At 38.5% G+C, this 11,248-nt stretch overlaps 1 protein-coding gene across 1 annotated transcript; it reads right to left on the reverse strand.

The window, feature by feature from the left end:
* Positions 1–4,759: 4,759 nt before the first annotated feature.
* On the reverse strand, positions 4,760–8,322 carry LOC146649633 (overexpressed in colon carcinoma 1 protein-like). The gene is made up of 5 exons (XM_085386466.1): positions 8,191–8,322; positions 5,984–6,008; positions 5,831–5,866; positions 5,568–5,644; positions 4,760–4,833 (listed from the first exon to the last, which is right to left on the reverse strand). The coding sequence occupies exons 1-5, from the start codon at positions 8,258–8,260 to the stop codon at positions 4,760–4,762; spliced, it is 282 nt and encodes a 93-aa protein (XP_085242592.1). The 5' UTR covers positions 8,261–8,322.
* Between the last annotated feature and the right edge of the window lie 2,926 nt (positions 8,323–11,248).

Below are 11,248 nucleotides of genomic sequence, written 5' to 3' on the forward strand. Positions count from 1 at the left end.
AACTCCCTTATCTTTCCAGCCCTGGAGTTTTCCTCTGTTTCTCCAGAAGCCACAGTGGAAATAAAGGAAAGGAACCAACTTACCTGAAGCTTTTGTCCTTCGAAAATTACATGCTTCATAAAATCTACTTGGAACTCAGAAAAAATAATTATCGACTGTCAGAGCGACAGTCGGACAGTTATTGTCTGTATCGTGCTTCCAACATATAACACGGAGGGTTAAAAGTGAACTTAACTGCTGGTTTTCTCCTGATGGCTTTAGACACATGGTCGTCTGATTTATTTACAGACAGAAACAAAAAAGCTTTTTACAGTTGATCTAAAACTCAAAGGTAATTAACACCATAAATGAATGCAGTTCATAAGGTTTACAGTGAATGCTAGAAAATTTTTCATCACGACTACCACCACACTTTGCCCAACATCAAAGATTTGTGGCAGATTTTCACATTTTAGAAGCTGGAAGAGCTGCATTAGAAAATCAAAATAATAACTGCCGAATGTGGATCAAGATGTCGTCCACTGAAACTTTGAGGAGAAGGAGAGAGCCGGTGTTGTGCCAAAAACTGATTTCCGGTATTTGCCAAAAACTGATTGCTTGTATTTAAACTGCTATAAATAACTTGTTGGTGTATAATATGTGAAACATATGTCAAATGTATCCCTCATGAATGATATCACATTATCTTGAGCAACAAACAACATTCCTGTAACAAGGTAGAAGCCGCAATCACTTTTTGGCAGTGACTTTTATGTATCCTTTATGTATGCAGTTAAAAAAATATTGTTGACTTTAAAAATGTCTCTTTTAAGAGTAATCTGGCCAAGAGGACAGCTGAAATTGCAACAAATGTGAAAATAGTTCTGTAAATATATTTTAAGTGGACAAAAGGGAGCTGATTGATTATAATGTAAGTGCAGTAACACAGTCACAAAGATACTTGAGAAACAGGTAATTTTTTTAAATTTTATATATAACCCCTTTGTAATACCTGTTCACCAAAGTCTATTTAGCAACATACATAACAATATTACACATAAAAAAAACAACAAAAAAACACGCAAACATTGGAAATCAGTTTTTGGCACAACACCGGCACCACTGAAGCTGGATGACGGCAGGTTTCCTGCTCAGTTTCATTTATGTGTGAATACTCTGAGGAGGCGTATAAATTCCAGGGAATTTCCTTGAACTTGTATAGTATGGTTTTTAGGTAACTAAGGTATTATTCATGTAAGATAGACAGCAACTTCTTACTCACAGGTCGTAGACTGCACCATTTTTACCCCAAGCGGATCAAAACCTATATAAAATGAGCATCATGTTTTATTCAGTCAAACTTTAGGTTTGCACCTGAGACCATAAAATCATCAGCAGGTCATAAAGGAAGTGTGAAGTGGAGCAATTTCCCCTAAACTTCATTTTCCCCTACAAGATGGGTTGCCCCCTGCTGGCCATAAGAAAGAATGCAGGTATATTCCACTTCTTGTTCCTGGGGAGCCACGCCCATTCTTTATAGTTTACATCTGTGGTTACAACAACTGGAGAAGGCAACATTTACGTCATAGTATGCCAAAGTTTGGTTGGAGTCCACAGCAAGGCCAGCATTACTGTGGCCGTGTGCAGTGAACTTTAAAATGAAATCATGAAAATAAGATGGGCTGAAGTTGCCAATTACATGCAGTCTGTGCTGATAAGGCAGTTAACTGTAGTGAAGCATTAAAAATCTGTTGCCACATAGGCACTTCATAGACTTCAAACAGAAAATCTTCCACAAATAGTGACGTAGTTGCTGCAGGACGGCAATTTAACAGCAGAATGAAACAGGCGCTGAGCAACCTGGTATTAGGAACATAACCATTCTGCAACCAGCTGAGTCCTGTGCTGCTTTGAGATGCATTGCAGATGAATTGCACTAAGTGGTGCAAAATGACTGAATGATAGCATTGTATTGGCAATCGGTCAAATTATTTGCAAACCTTCGCCAATCAATCCAAGAGCAACTGCAGACAGTCTGAGTCAAACTGCAACTGTTTGTAGACAGTCGCCAAAAGTTGATTCTGTTCATCTGGACGTAGCGTTTTCAGTGGGAGAAACGTTTCGTCACTCATCCAAGTGACTGACTGCAGGTTTCTCCAACCTTATAGACAATACATTTGCATAATGACTGAAACTAGCACCACTGAAGTAACAATGGGCTGTGAGGTCAGTTCGTTAATCATTAATATGCAAATTCTCATGACAACAACCACTGATCAAAAATCACGATTGAAGACCACTGATCAATGGCCATGAGTACCATACTGTTTATAAGGTTGGGGAAACCTGCAGTCAGCTGAGACTGAAGAACTCACTTGGATGGGTAATGAAAAGTTTCTCCCACTGAAAACGCTACATCCAGAAAAACAGAATCAACTTTTGGGGATTTACTTATCTGGATGATTGAGCATACATCAAGATGTTTGCCGACAGGTTCCATCCCACAAGGCTACCTGTGCAATTGCATTGGGATCAAATGTAATTGCCCAGAGGTTGAGAGTGTTGTATGCTTAACTTATGGGTAGTCTTTTAGTTTGCAACAAACAATTCAACTAACAAATTTCCCTATCTGCCAGAAGGTTGCCATCCTTTTTCCTCTAATGTGACTGAGCTGTAAGCTGCATATCGTGTTCTGTGAGCAGTTTAATCTCACGTGAATCATTCAAAAATCTTGAAGCCATTGGCTGACAATACAAAAACATATAAAGCATACCTAATGACTTAATTTTTCAATGACAAGAGGAGCTATGCCATAATATTCACAAAAACTGAACAAAAGTAATAGGGACAGATGACAGCTACCAATCACTCCAATGAGGCCAAATGCTGAGCTCCCACTGGTGCATCTGCCTGGAATAAAAAGCCTGCAGCGTTACGTCGCCTGAGCAGCAAACTGTGACCAATTTGAATGTCCAGGTCCAAATCTACGTCCGGACTCTCTAACCAGTTTGTCAGGGTCGCCGCAGTCAGCTGAATCAGGTGGAGTTGATCCCATTCAAGCCTCTGAGGGGACGCTGAGAGATGAAATTGGCTCTGCTGGGTGCTGCTGCTGCTCAGTGGAGACTCGGTGGGTTCCTGATGACAACACAGAGGAGCTGATGAACGCCTGCAGGGTTTCTTTTTCCTCACTCGACAAACTCTCTCACACTGTGTCATTCTTCCTCTGTACCTATCAGTTCACAGAGAAGCACAGACTGAAATAGGCTTCGATGGGCAGCATTCAATCTATACAGAGCTCTTAGTTTGGATGTCAGTGTGACCTAAAGGTCATTACTGGTATTTTCTTTCTTATTTTAGTCTGTTTGCCATGTCTTTATATTTCAAAGTGTGTTTTTCCATACTTTTCAGGTCTTTACTGGTGTCATTTTATTTTTATACCTTACACATACAGTATAAAGTATAAAAAACAGTTTTTCTATATTTTATATATTAGGGATGGGTATTGTTTAGGTTTTATCCGATACCGGTGCCAAACCGGTACTTTTGAAACGGTGCCGGTGCTTAAACGGTGCTCAAACCGGTGCTTAAAGAATGGAGAACACAAAATTGGTCCAAAAACCTCTCATGTTCAGCTGGTTTTTTTGTAAAAAGATAACAATGTTAGACTTTTCTGCAGCTATGGGGCATATATGGTATCACTCTTGGTTGGAAGCAGTGCTTAGACAATGGAAAAAAACACAAACTTTATCCAAAAACTTCTCATGTTTAGCCGTTTCCCACTTTTTCTTTGGTCATTTTAGCCTTTTTGGCCAATATGTTAAATGCACTCGTAGCATCACTACATTATATAATACGGAGCTGACATCGCACACACACACACACAGACACACACATTAATAATAAAACGCTAACGAACACACAGCGTGCCCAGAGTTCTCTCTCTCCCAGGCTCTCGTGACCCTGAAGATCCAACAGGAAATTGAGGATGTGCTTGTTTACTTGTCACGAGTTCTGATCATATTTGGGATATAATGTGGGCAGAGACATTAGGTTTATGGCACTGTGGTTCCTCCTTGTTTATGTGTTCAGACTTTGCATTGCACTCATTTTCTTTGCTCCTACTCAAAACAGAACAATAGCTCCATCATAACCCCACAGCAAACAAACCAGGACGCAGAGCATAGAAACTCATACAAGGTCAAAGGAGGTCAGACTTAGTCTGGTAATCATTTATGTCATTATATTCAATTGGTTTAGATCACCTGTATGTCACAGTTTATTGGATTTGAACACGCCTGGTTTTGAAACAGCTTCCATTATGTTCTGTTCAAAAGTCTTGAGCCACCACTCATTTCTTTATATATTCCTTCCAAGCAGTCAGACTTGGAAGGTGCCCTTTACCAGTAGTTCTCCAGGTTTTCTGCGAAAAATTCTTTCAAAATTTTTCTTTGGACATTGGCTTCTTTTTTCCTCATTTTCAGTCCACTTCTTGTACATGGACATTTTCAGAGGAATTGTTTTGTTTGTTAAGCCTCTGAAATCTGACCTATTAATCATTTAAGCATAAAAAGCCACCTAACTCATGAGACAACTTAGCAAGAAACCAATCTTTAGACACCTTGTTACTAGCAGCCTGTTACAGAGACACATTCATTTTCATTTATTTAGTTCAGTTTACAAAAAATGCCAAAGATAACACAATTTAACAGACATAAAATAATATTTTTACACCAACTAGGTGATTCCCAAAGAACTGATAGCTGAAGACTTGCATACCTCATCAGAAGTGCAGTTTGTCCTTAAACCAGAAGAATAAACTGTAGAGGTGTAGGACTACGTGAAACCATTTAAGACCTGATGGAGAGATGAACCCAAATCAGAAAGTTTTGATTCTAATCTGTACATACTGTACAGAGGAGGTCAGGAGAGAGGTGTAACAGTGATCAGCCACTGGTGTTGGAGTATGGTGGAATAATGAATACAGAAATGAATACAGACGATAAAATAAATAATTGCACCCATTTTCCTATCAGAACAAATAAATGAGGGGTGGCTCAAAACGTTTGCACAGTACTGTATTTAGCAAGCACTTCAGCTGTAGACCATTGGAAACTAAGTCCAGGTGTAGAAAACCATTTAAGTTAATCCAATTTAAATGAATGAAATGCAATGTGACATTGCTGTGGGATAGATGAAACATGTCTATAAATGGGAGAATCAGCTTAGAGGTGTCTTTCTGCTTGAACATCCTTACTCAAATCCAAAAAATAGGAAATGAAAGAGGTCCCAAAGTAGATTCCCGTGGGAAAACATTAGCTTAGATCTGGATATCTTGAGGTTGCTAAACTGCAAAGACAAACTAGTTCTACAGTCTGAGTTCTCTACACGAATTTTATCCAGTTTAAAAAGAGTCCTTCCTCCTCACTTTCACCAGGTGCTGCTCATGGGTGAGATCATTGGAGTTCTCAATCTGATGTTGCAGAATCTACCCCTTATGAAAGTGTCTGGAGATCACTGCTGATGTGAAATGGTGCTGTATAAGTATAAAAAAATGAAATTGCTATCAGCTGATACTGTGGATGTGTTACCTCTGAGTGAGCCAATCTGGACTTGGGGTATGCTGCTCAGGTCTGTAGGCAACCCCACGTACACACCTCCATAGTTCCTGATCTCACACACACACACACACACACACACACACACACACACACACACACACACACACACACACACACAGAGAGAGAGAGAGAGAGTCAGCTGCACAGATCAGCTCATTAGACATATATTGGATGGCTGTGATGAATGAGATAAAAAGATTTTATAATTTTATAATCAAAAATGAATGACTGACTTCCGTTTGTCATCTTCTGGCACTGACTCAACTGATCTGTCGACACACACGCACACACAGAGTCAGCTGATTTACGTTAACAGACAACATGAGAGAAAGGTCAAACAACAGTGACATGTTTCAAGATGAAAATATGTTTGAAACTTTACTCACAGCTTTGATGAAAACTCAGCAGGATCTGAAGTCAGTGACAGAAACGAGATCAATCGAGAGTTAAATTCATTCCTGCTCACTGAAATCACTTTGTAAAAAAACAATTTTGACATTTTCACACACTGAAAATTCCGTATTTGTTTTATCTAGAGCAAAGAGCTACAGTGAGAAAGTAGACAGGCATGAAAACTTTACTTTGGGTATTTGTGGTGAAAACTTTGTAAAATTGGAAAAACTGATGATTTGTTTTTCAAAAGTCAGATTTAAACAGCTGTGACAGCTCAACAATCACCAATAATTTCCTCACCAGATAAATGATCTTTGACACTTTGACACATTCATCTTCCTGTCGTGTTTTATAAACTTTTCTCATTAAATCTTGATTATTAAAAGTTTCTCCCTCTCATTTCTCTCCGTCCGTCCTTTCCTTCCTTCCTTCCTTCCTTCCTTCCTTCCTTCCTTCCTTCCTTCCTTCCTTCCTTCCTTCCTTCCTTCCTTCCTTCTTCCCTTTATTTTTTTCTTTTTCTTCATTTGCTTCTTGCAATCCTTGTTTCCTTCCTTTTTCCTTTTCTTCCTTGTTCCTGTCCTTCCATGTTTCCTTTCTTTCTTTCCTTGTTCCCTTCCCCATTACCTTATTTTTTCCTTTCCAATGTTCTTATGTTCAAAATTTAGGGTATGAGGTTCCCATACTTAATCCTCAGATAATTCTAATATTTTATTGGGAATAAAAATGTGAAGCATTTCATATTAAACTGTTGTATAACATGTGCATCAGTAGCAAATATGCCCAACAGCAAAAAGGAGACACAACAAGATCACAAAAAAAAAAAAAAAAACAACCAGGGGGAGACAAATTAGTTCAAAGACAACACCAACCCACCCCCACCTACCCACCCCACAAAGGTTATATCATAACTGTTTCATGACAACATCAGCCTGTTTTCTAAAAACCACACTGATGTCTGACCATTGACCTATGACCTTGACGCTCTATATACTTAAAAGGTAGATTTTTTATTATCTTTACCCAGATGACTGAGCAGAACTGGCTTCGAGATTTTAATCTATATTCATGCAGTGTGTGACTCTGTGAAAGTTTGACATCACTATGACATCATAGGATGTCTTATTAAAAAAATGAAAAAGTGTGTTGCACGGCTCCCACCATGCTCTTTAATATGATACATTACTCGATATTGTTTCTTGAATTCTTTTTTTCAAGGTCAACTTTGACCTTGGGCACTAACAATCAAGGTCAAATCCTTAGCCAACTTAACTACTCAAGTTCTCCAAGACCTCGTATAATGTTGTGAAGTTTGAAGACGATCTTTGAAAAATTGTGGGTAATATACAGTTGTTACAGATTTGTACATCTGGTGTGACCTCGACTAGATTTTCACCAAAATTAAATTAGCTCGAGCTGTTATTGGTATTGATCATCAGATAAAACCTGAACATAATATCTTGAAAACCACAGATGCTAGACTTCTAACAAACAGCCAGACAGACATAAACAAATGGAAATGATTCTCCCTCCCTTCAGAGAACAAACCAGGAGTTTCAAAAAATGCACAAGAAAAAAAAAAAAAACCCAACCCAAAATGAAATGGAAAATGAGGTAAGTGATAAAGACATATCAGTCCATCAGATAGTGACTCACATGACGCTTAAAAACAACCAACATGGGAGACGAATCAGCAGAAAGAGACCGAAAACAAATAATAATAATAAAAAAAACCAGACACTAACAGAAAATTACTCACAAAACCATCCTGAAGACATGCACAATGACTAAAATCACACACTAAATTATTTTGAAACAACCCAAATGATAACAATAAAAAAGTACAATCAGTCAATCCTGATTGCTTTTAATTATAGTTAAGTAAAAGCACAAGTGAACTTTGAAACAGCAAAACACCACAAACTGCAACTGAAACCTTACAGATGAATTGCTTTCCAGCGTTTCCAGGAGTGTCAGAAATCCCTGAAAACTTTAATTGATTTTGAGCAGACAGACGTGGACTCTGCTTTCACCTCCTACAGCTTCCAAAGTCAAAAACTCTACAGACTGGACCGCTAACACCTGCAGGACATAAAAAAGTTACTAAAGCACCTTTAGTAACTCTAAAAGCAAAATAAGACACCTTAAACCTGCCAGCTGCTCCATATGACTAACAGTATGTTCAGTTTTTCAGTGTCCTCACCTCTGCTGCGGTTGCTGCTGCTGTTGTTGTTAGTCATGTGTTTGGCTGGAGAGGAATTTCCACATCCCATTTCAGAAAGAAAAGGAAAAAACAGTAGCGAGAGGAGAAATGGAGCGAGAAGAGTGAGGACAAAAACGTCTCTTATCTCGCTCTTACTCTCAGCTGAAGCTCCCAGTATAGAGAGGATTAGATGATGGCAAGGGAGGGAGGGAGGGAGGAGAGACGGAGAGTGTGTTGACCCCTGCTGCTGAGGGAGTAGAACTTCAAGTGTGTGTTTCAGAGTGTGTGTGCTTTAAAATCTCTGCGCAGTTTTGGAGGAAGCAGATCAAAGTCAGCTAGAATTGATTTAATTGGTGCATTTCTGCTCAAATGGAGCTGAAACAGGATTAGAGGAAAGTGGTGACAGAAGAGTGTTTAGCGTTCCCTGAGCAGGTTGGATCTGTGGTGTCTGGCTCTTGACGTCAGCTGTTGTCGAGAAGAAAGCAGTCTGTTCGGAAGTACTTTTATTATTGTTCTTGGCCTCCAGCCTCCTTCCTCACTGCTCCTTCTGTGCTTAAACCTACAATGAGTCATGCCACCCACACTCTAACCTCACATCCAGCCTCGTTGCTGCTCTCACCTCAATTACAGGCGACAGCAAAGTGACTTTCAGGAAATAATTTATTGTTCCCGCCGTCTCCAGCAGGAAGTGGAAAATGACTTCTGGACTCGTGCTGAGAGTTTTTCATCTTCACCAAAAAGTTTCAGCGTGCCGAGTTTGGAAGATTTGATGATAAGATTTTGCTACTATAATAAAACAAGGATGACACGCTCCTTCAGCGGCTGCATTAGAGTGAACCAGAGAAACAGGTCAGAACAATTAAAAATTAAAGGAAGGAAGGATGTCTTAAGGGTGAATAATTTGGAATTACAAGCTCTATTGTATGTTCACTGATGAAAACACTCTTTCTCTGCAGGTCTGAAACAAACAACCTTCAGACCTGCAAAATGAAGCCAAAGCTGCAGTTCCTATAATGACCACTTGAGGGCTACAGCAGAATAAACAAACTGTTTTAACCTCTGTGGACAGTTCTCTTCATAACAGCTGTTCAGAGAGCAAATTTATTTTATAATGCATCTTTTTGGATTTTGTTTAAAATAATGTGCAGCTGCAGCTGAGCGCTGTCTGTAAGGCTTCTGCTTAAAAATTCAACATGGCCGACGCCATCAATGCTAACGCTCAGGCTGCAAAGATGACGTCATGCTGGCTACATCCACCAGGCTTTCATCCGACACATACATTTTTTATGTGATCTTTTATTTATACACGAACTGATGTCATGCATCATTCTTGGGCTTGTCTGCAAAACACATCCAATGCAAAAGACATTCAGGTATCGATACAAAGAGTTCAACATTGTTTAAGCAGAGAAATAATAATCAATCATAAAGCTTTCCAGCTGCACAAATCTGCCTAATTCCAGGAAACAGAGGCAGGGTGCAGAACAATCTGAGGTACAAAAGGAAAATTGACCAAACAATAGAAATTTTAGAGAAAGAACACATAACCCAAAGTGTAATTCCACATTAAGGACACAGGCGGGCAGTATTGTCATGAATGTGCTGCAGTGGGAAGTAGGAGTGAGTCAGAAAGAACCAGCATTTCCATCAACTGTTGAAAAAATAAATCAATACAAAGTTTTTTTTTTAAATTTCTATCTCTGCTCCATTTCCTTTTAGGGAAGAAAAAGTGCAAGAGCTGTCTGCTCTTTGGTCCCTCTACCATCTCACACTTCTGTTTAATCAGTTTTCTGTTTGACATTTATTCAGCTGTGTGAAAACTATAAGTTTAATCTCAGCCAAACCGATTTATTGGGGAACAAATAAAACACTGAAAAAACGCCAAACAATAACATTTTTAAGTTATCTAAGTGACTTATATATCATGTTTAACCTGAGTAGTGAAAGACCGTGGGGGGTTTAAAAACAATGTGCTGGGAGTTCGCTGTTCTTGCTGCTCTGGTGAGCCTTGACCGCCCGGTCTGCTATTGAGGTGGTGGGTAACAGATGTCTCTGAAAACGTTGGAGCACTTTTGCAAAAATGTGATATATTGATAAATCGAGCAGATATTTGAAGTTTACACAGATACATTCTCACCTGAAAATATCTTAAAAGTTTATTTTGTGACCCAGAAAGAGTAATATTAAAACTATGCAGCTGCTGCCATCGTTGTTTTCCCAAAGATTCCAAACTTACTTGAATTTTCTAAAAATGATATTATCTTTGGATCTCTAAGAAAAGAAAAGAAGCTTGAAGATGTTCTAAATGTAATAATTATTATGGGTAAATTCTTCATTCACAAATGTCGTTTTCTGAAAACAAAGCTGTCCTTTTTTACTCTTCACAAAGAACTCTGCCTCTTCTTCTCATCTGTAAAGTTTATGGACAAAAAACAAGCTCTGGATCTGTATCATATGATTAATGAACTAGATCTGTTAGAAAACCCCTAAGGTAAACCCCTCTTTTATGTCTTTTAATTATCTTTTGTTTGTTTGTTTTGTTTTTTTGTTTGTTTTCTTTGCTTTTTTTGGGGATTTGTTTTTGTTTTATTTATTTATTTGCTGTTGTTTGTACTTCCTGTTCATTATCTATCTTCTGTATGTTGGAATACAGCCTGTTCTGATACTATTTCAAGTTGGGAAGAAAATCTTTGTAGAGATTGCCAGATTTGTTGTACCCCCCCCCCCCCCCCCCCCCAACAATTAATGTCAACACTGATTATTATGCACTATTGTTTTTGTTCAAGGAGAGCAAAAAATATAAAACTCTCTCTCAGGTTGTTTGTTGCCAAAAATGGCCACCTTTTGTGTTTGTTCACAAAATGCTATAAAATTTATATTTATTAAAACATTATCTACTTTTACCGCCTTGACTCTGTAAATTAGCACCAGTCCTTTTCATCAAAACCAAAATTTTATCTACAGTCTTTTTTTTTTTTTATCTTTAAATGCCAGTTAGGCTATATATTGGTTTCCGCCCCAGTCATAGCACAGAAACTGCTCTGTTAAGAATTACCAA

The sequence above is a fragment of the Rhamphochromis longiceps genome, linkage group LG17 (genome assembly GCF_057381845.1).
Source record: "Rhamphochromis longiceps isolate RC_006_pf linkage group LG17, R_longiceps_female_GT1.1, whole genome shotgun sequence".
NCBI lineage: Eukaryota > Metazoa > Chordata > Actinopteri > Cichliformes > Cichlidae > Rhamphochromis > Rhamphochromis longiceps.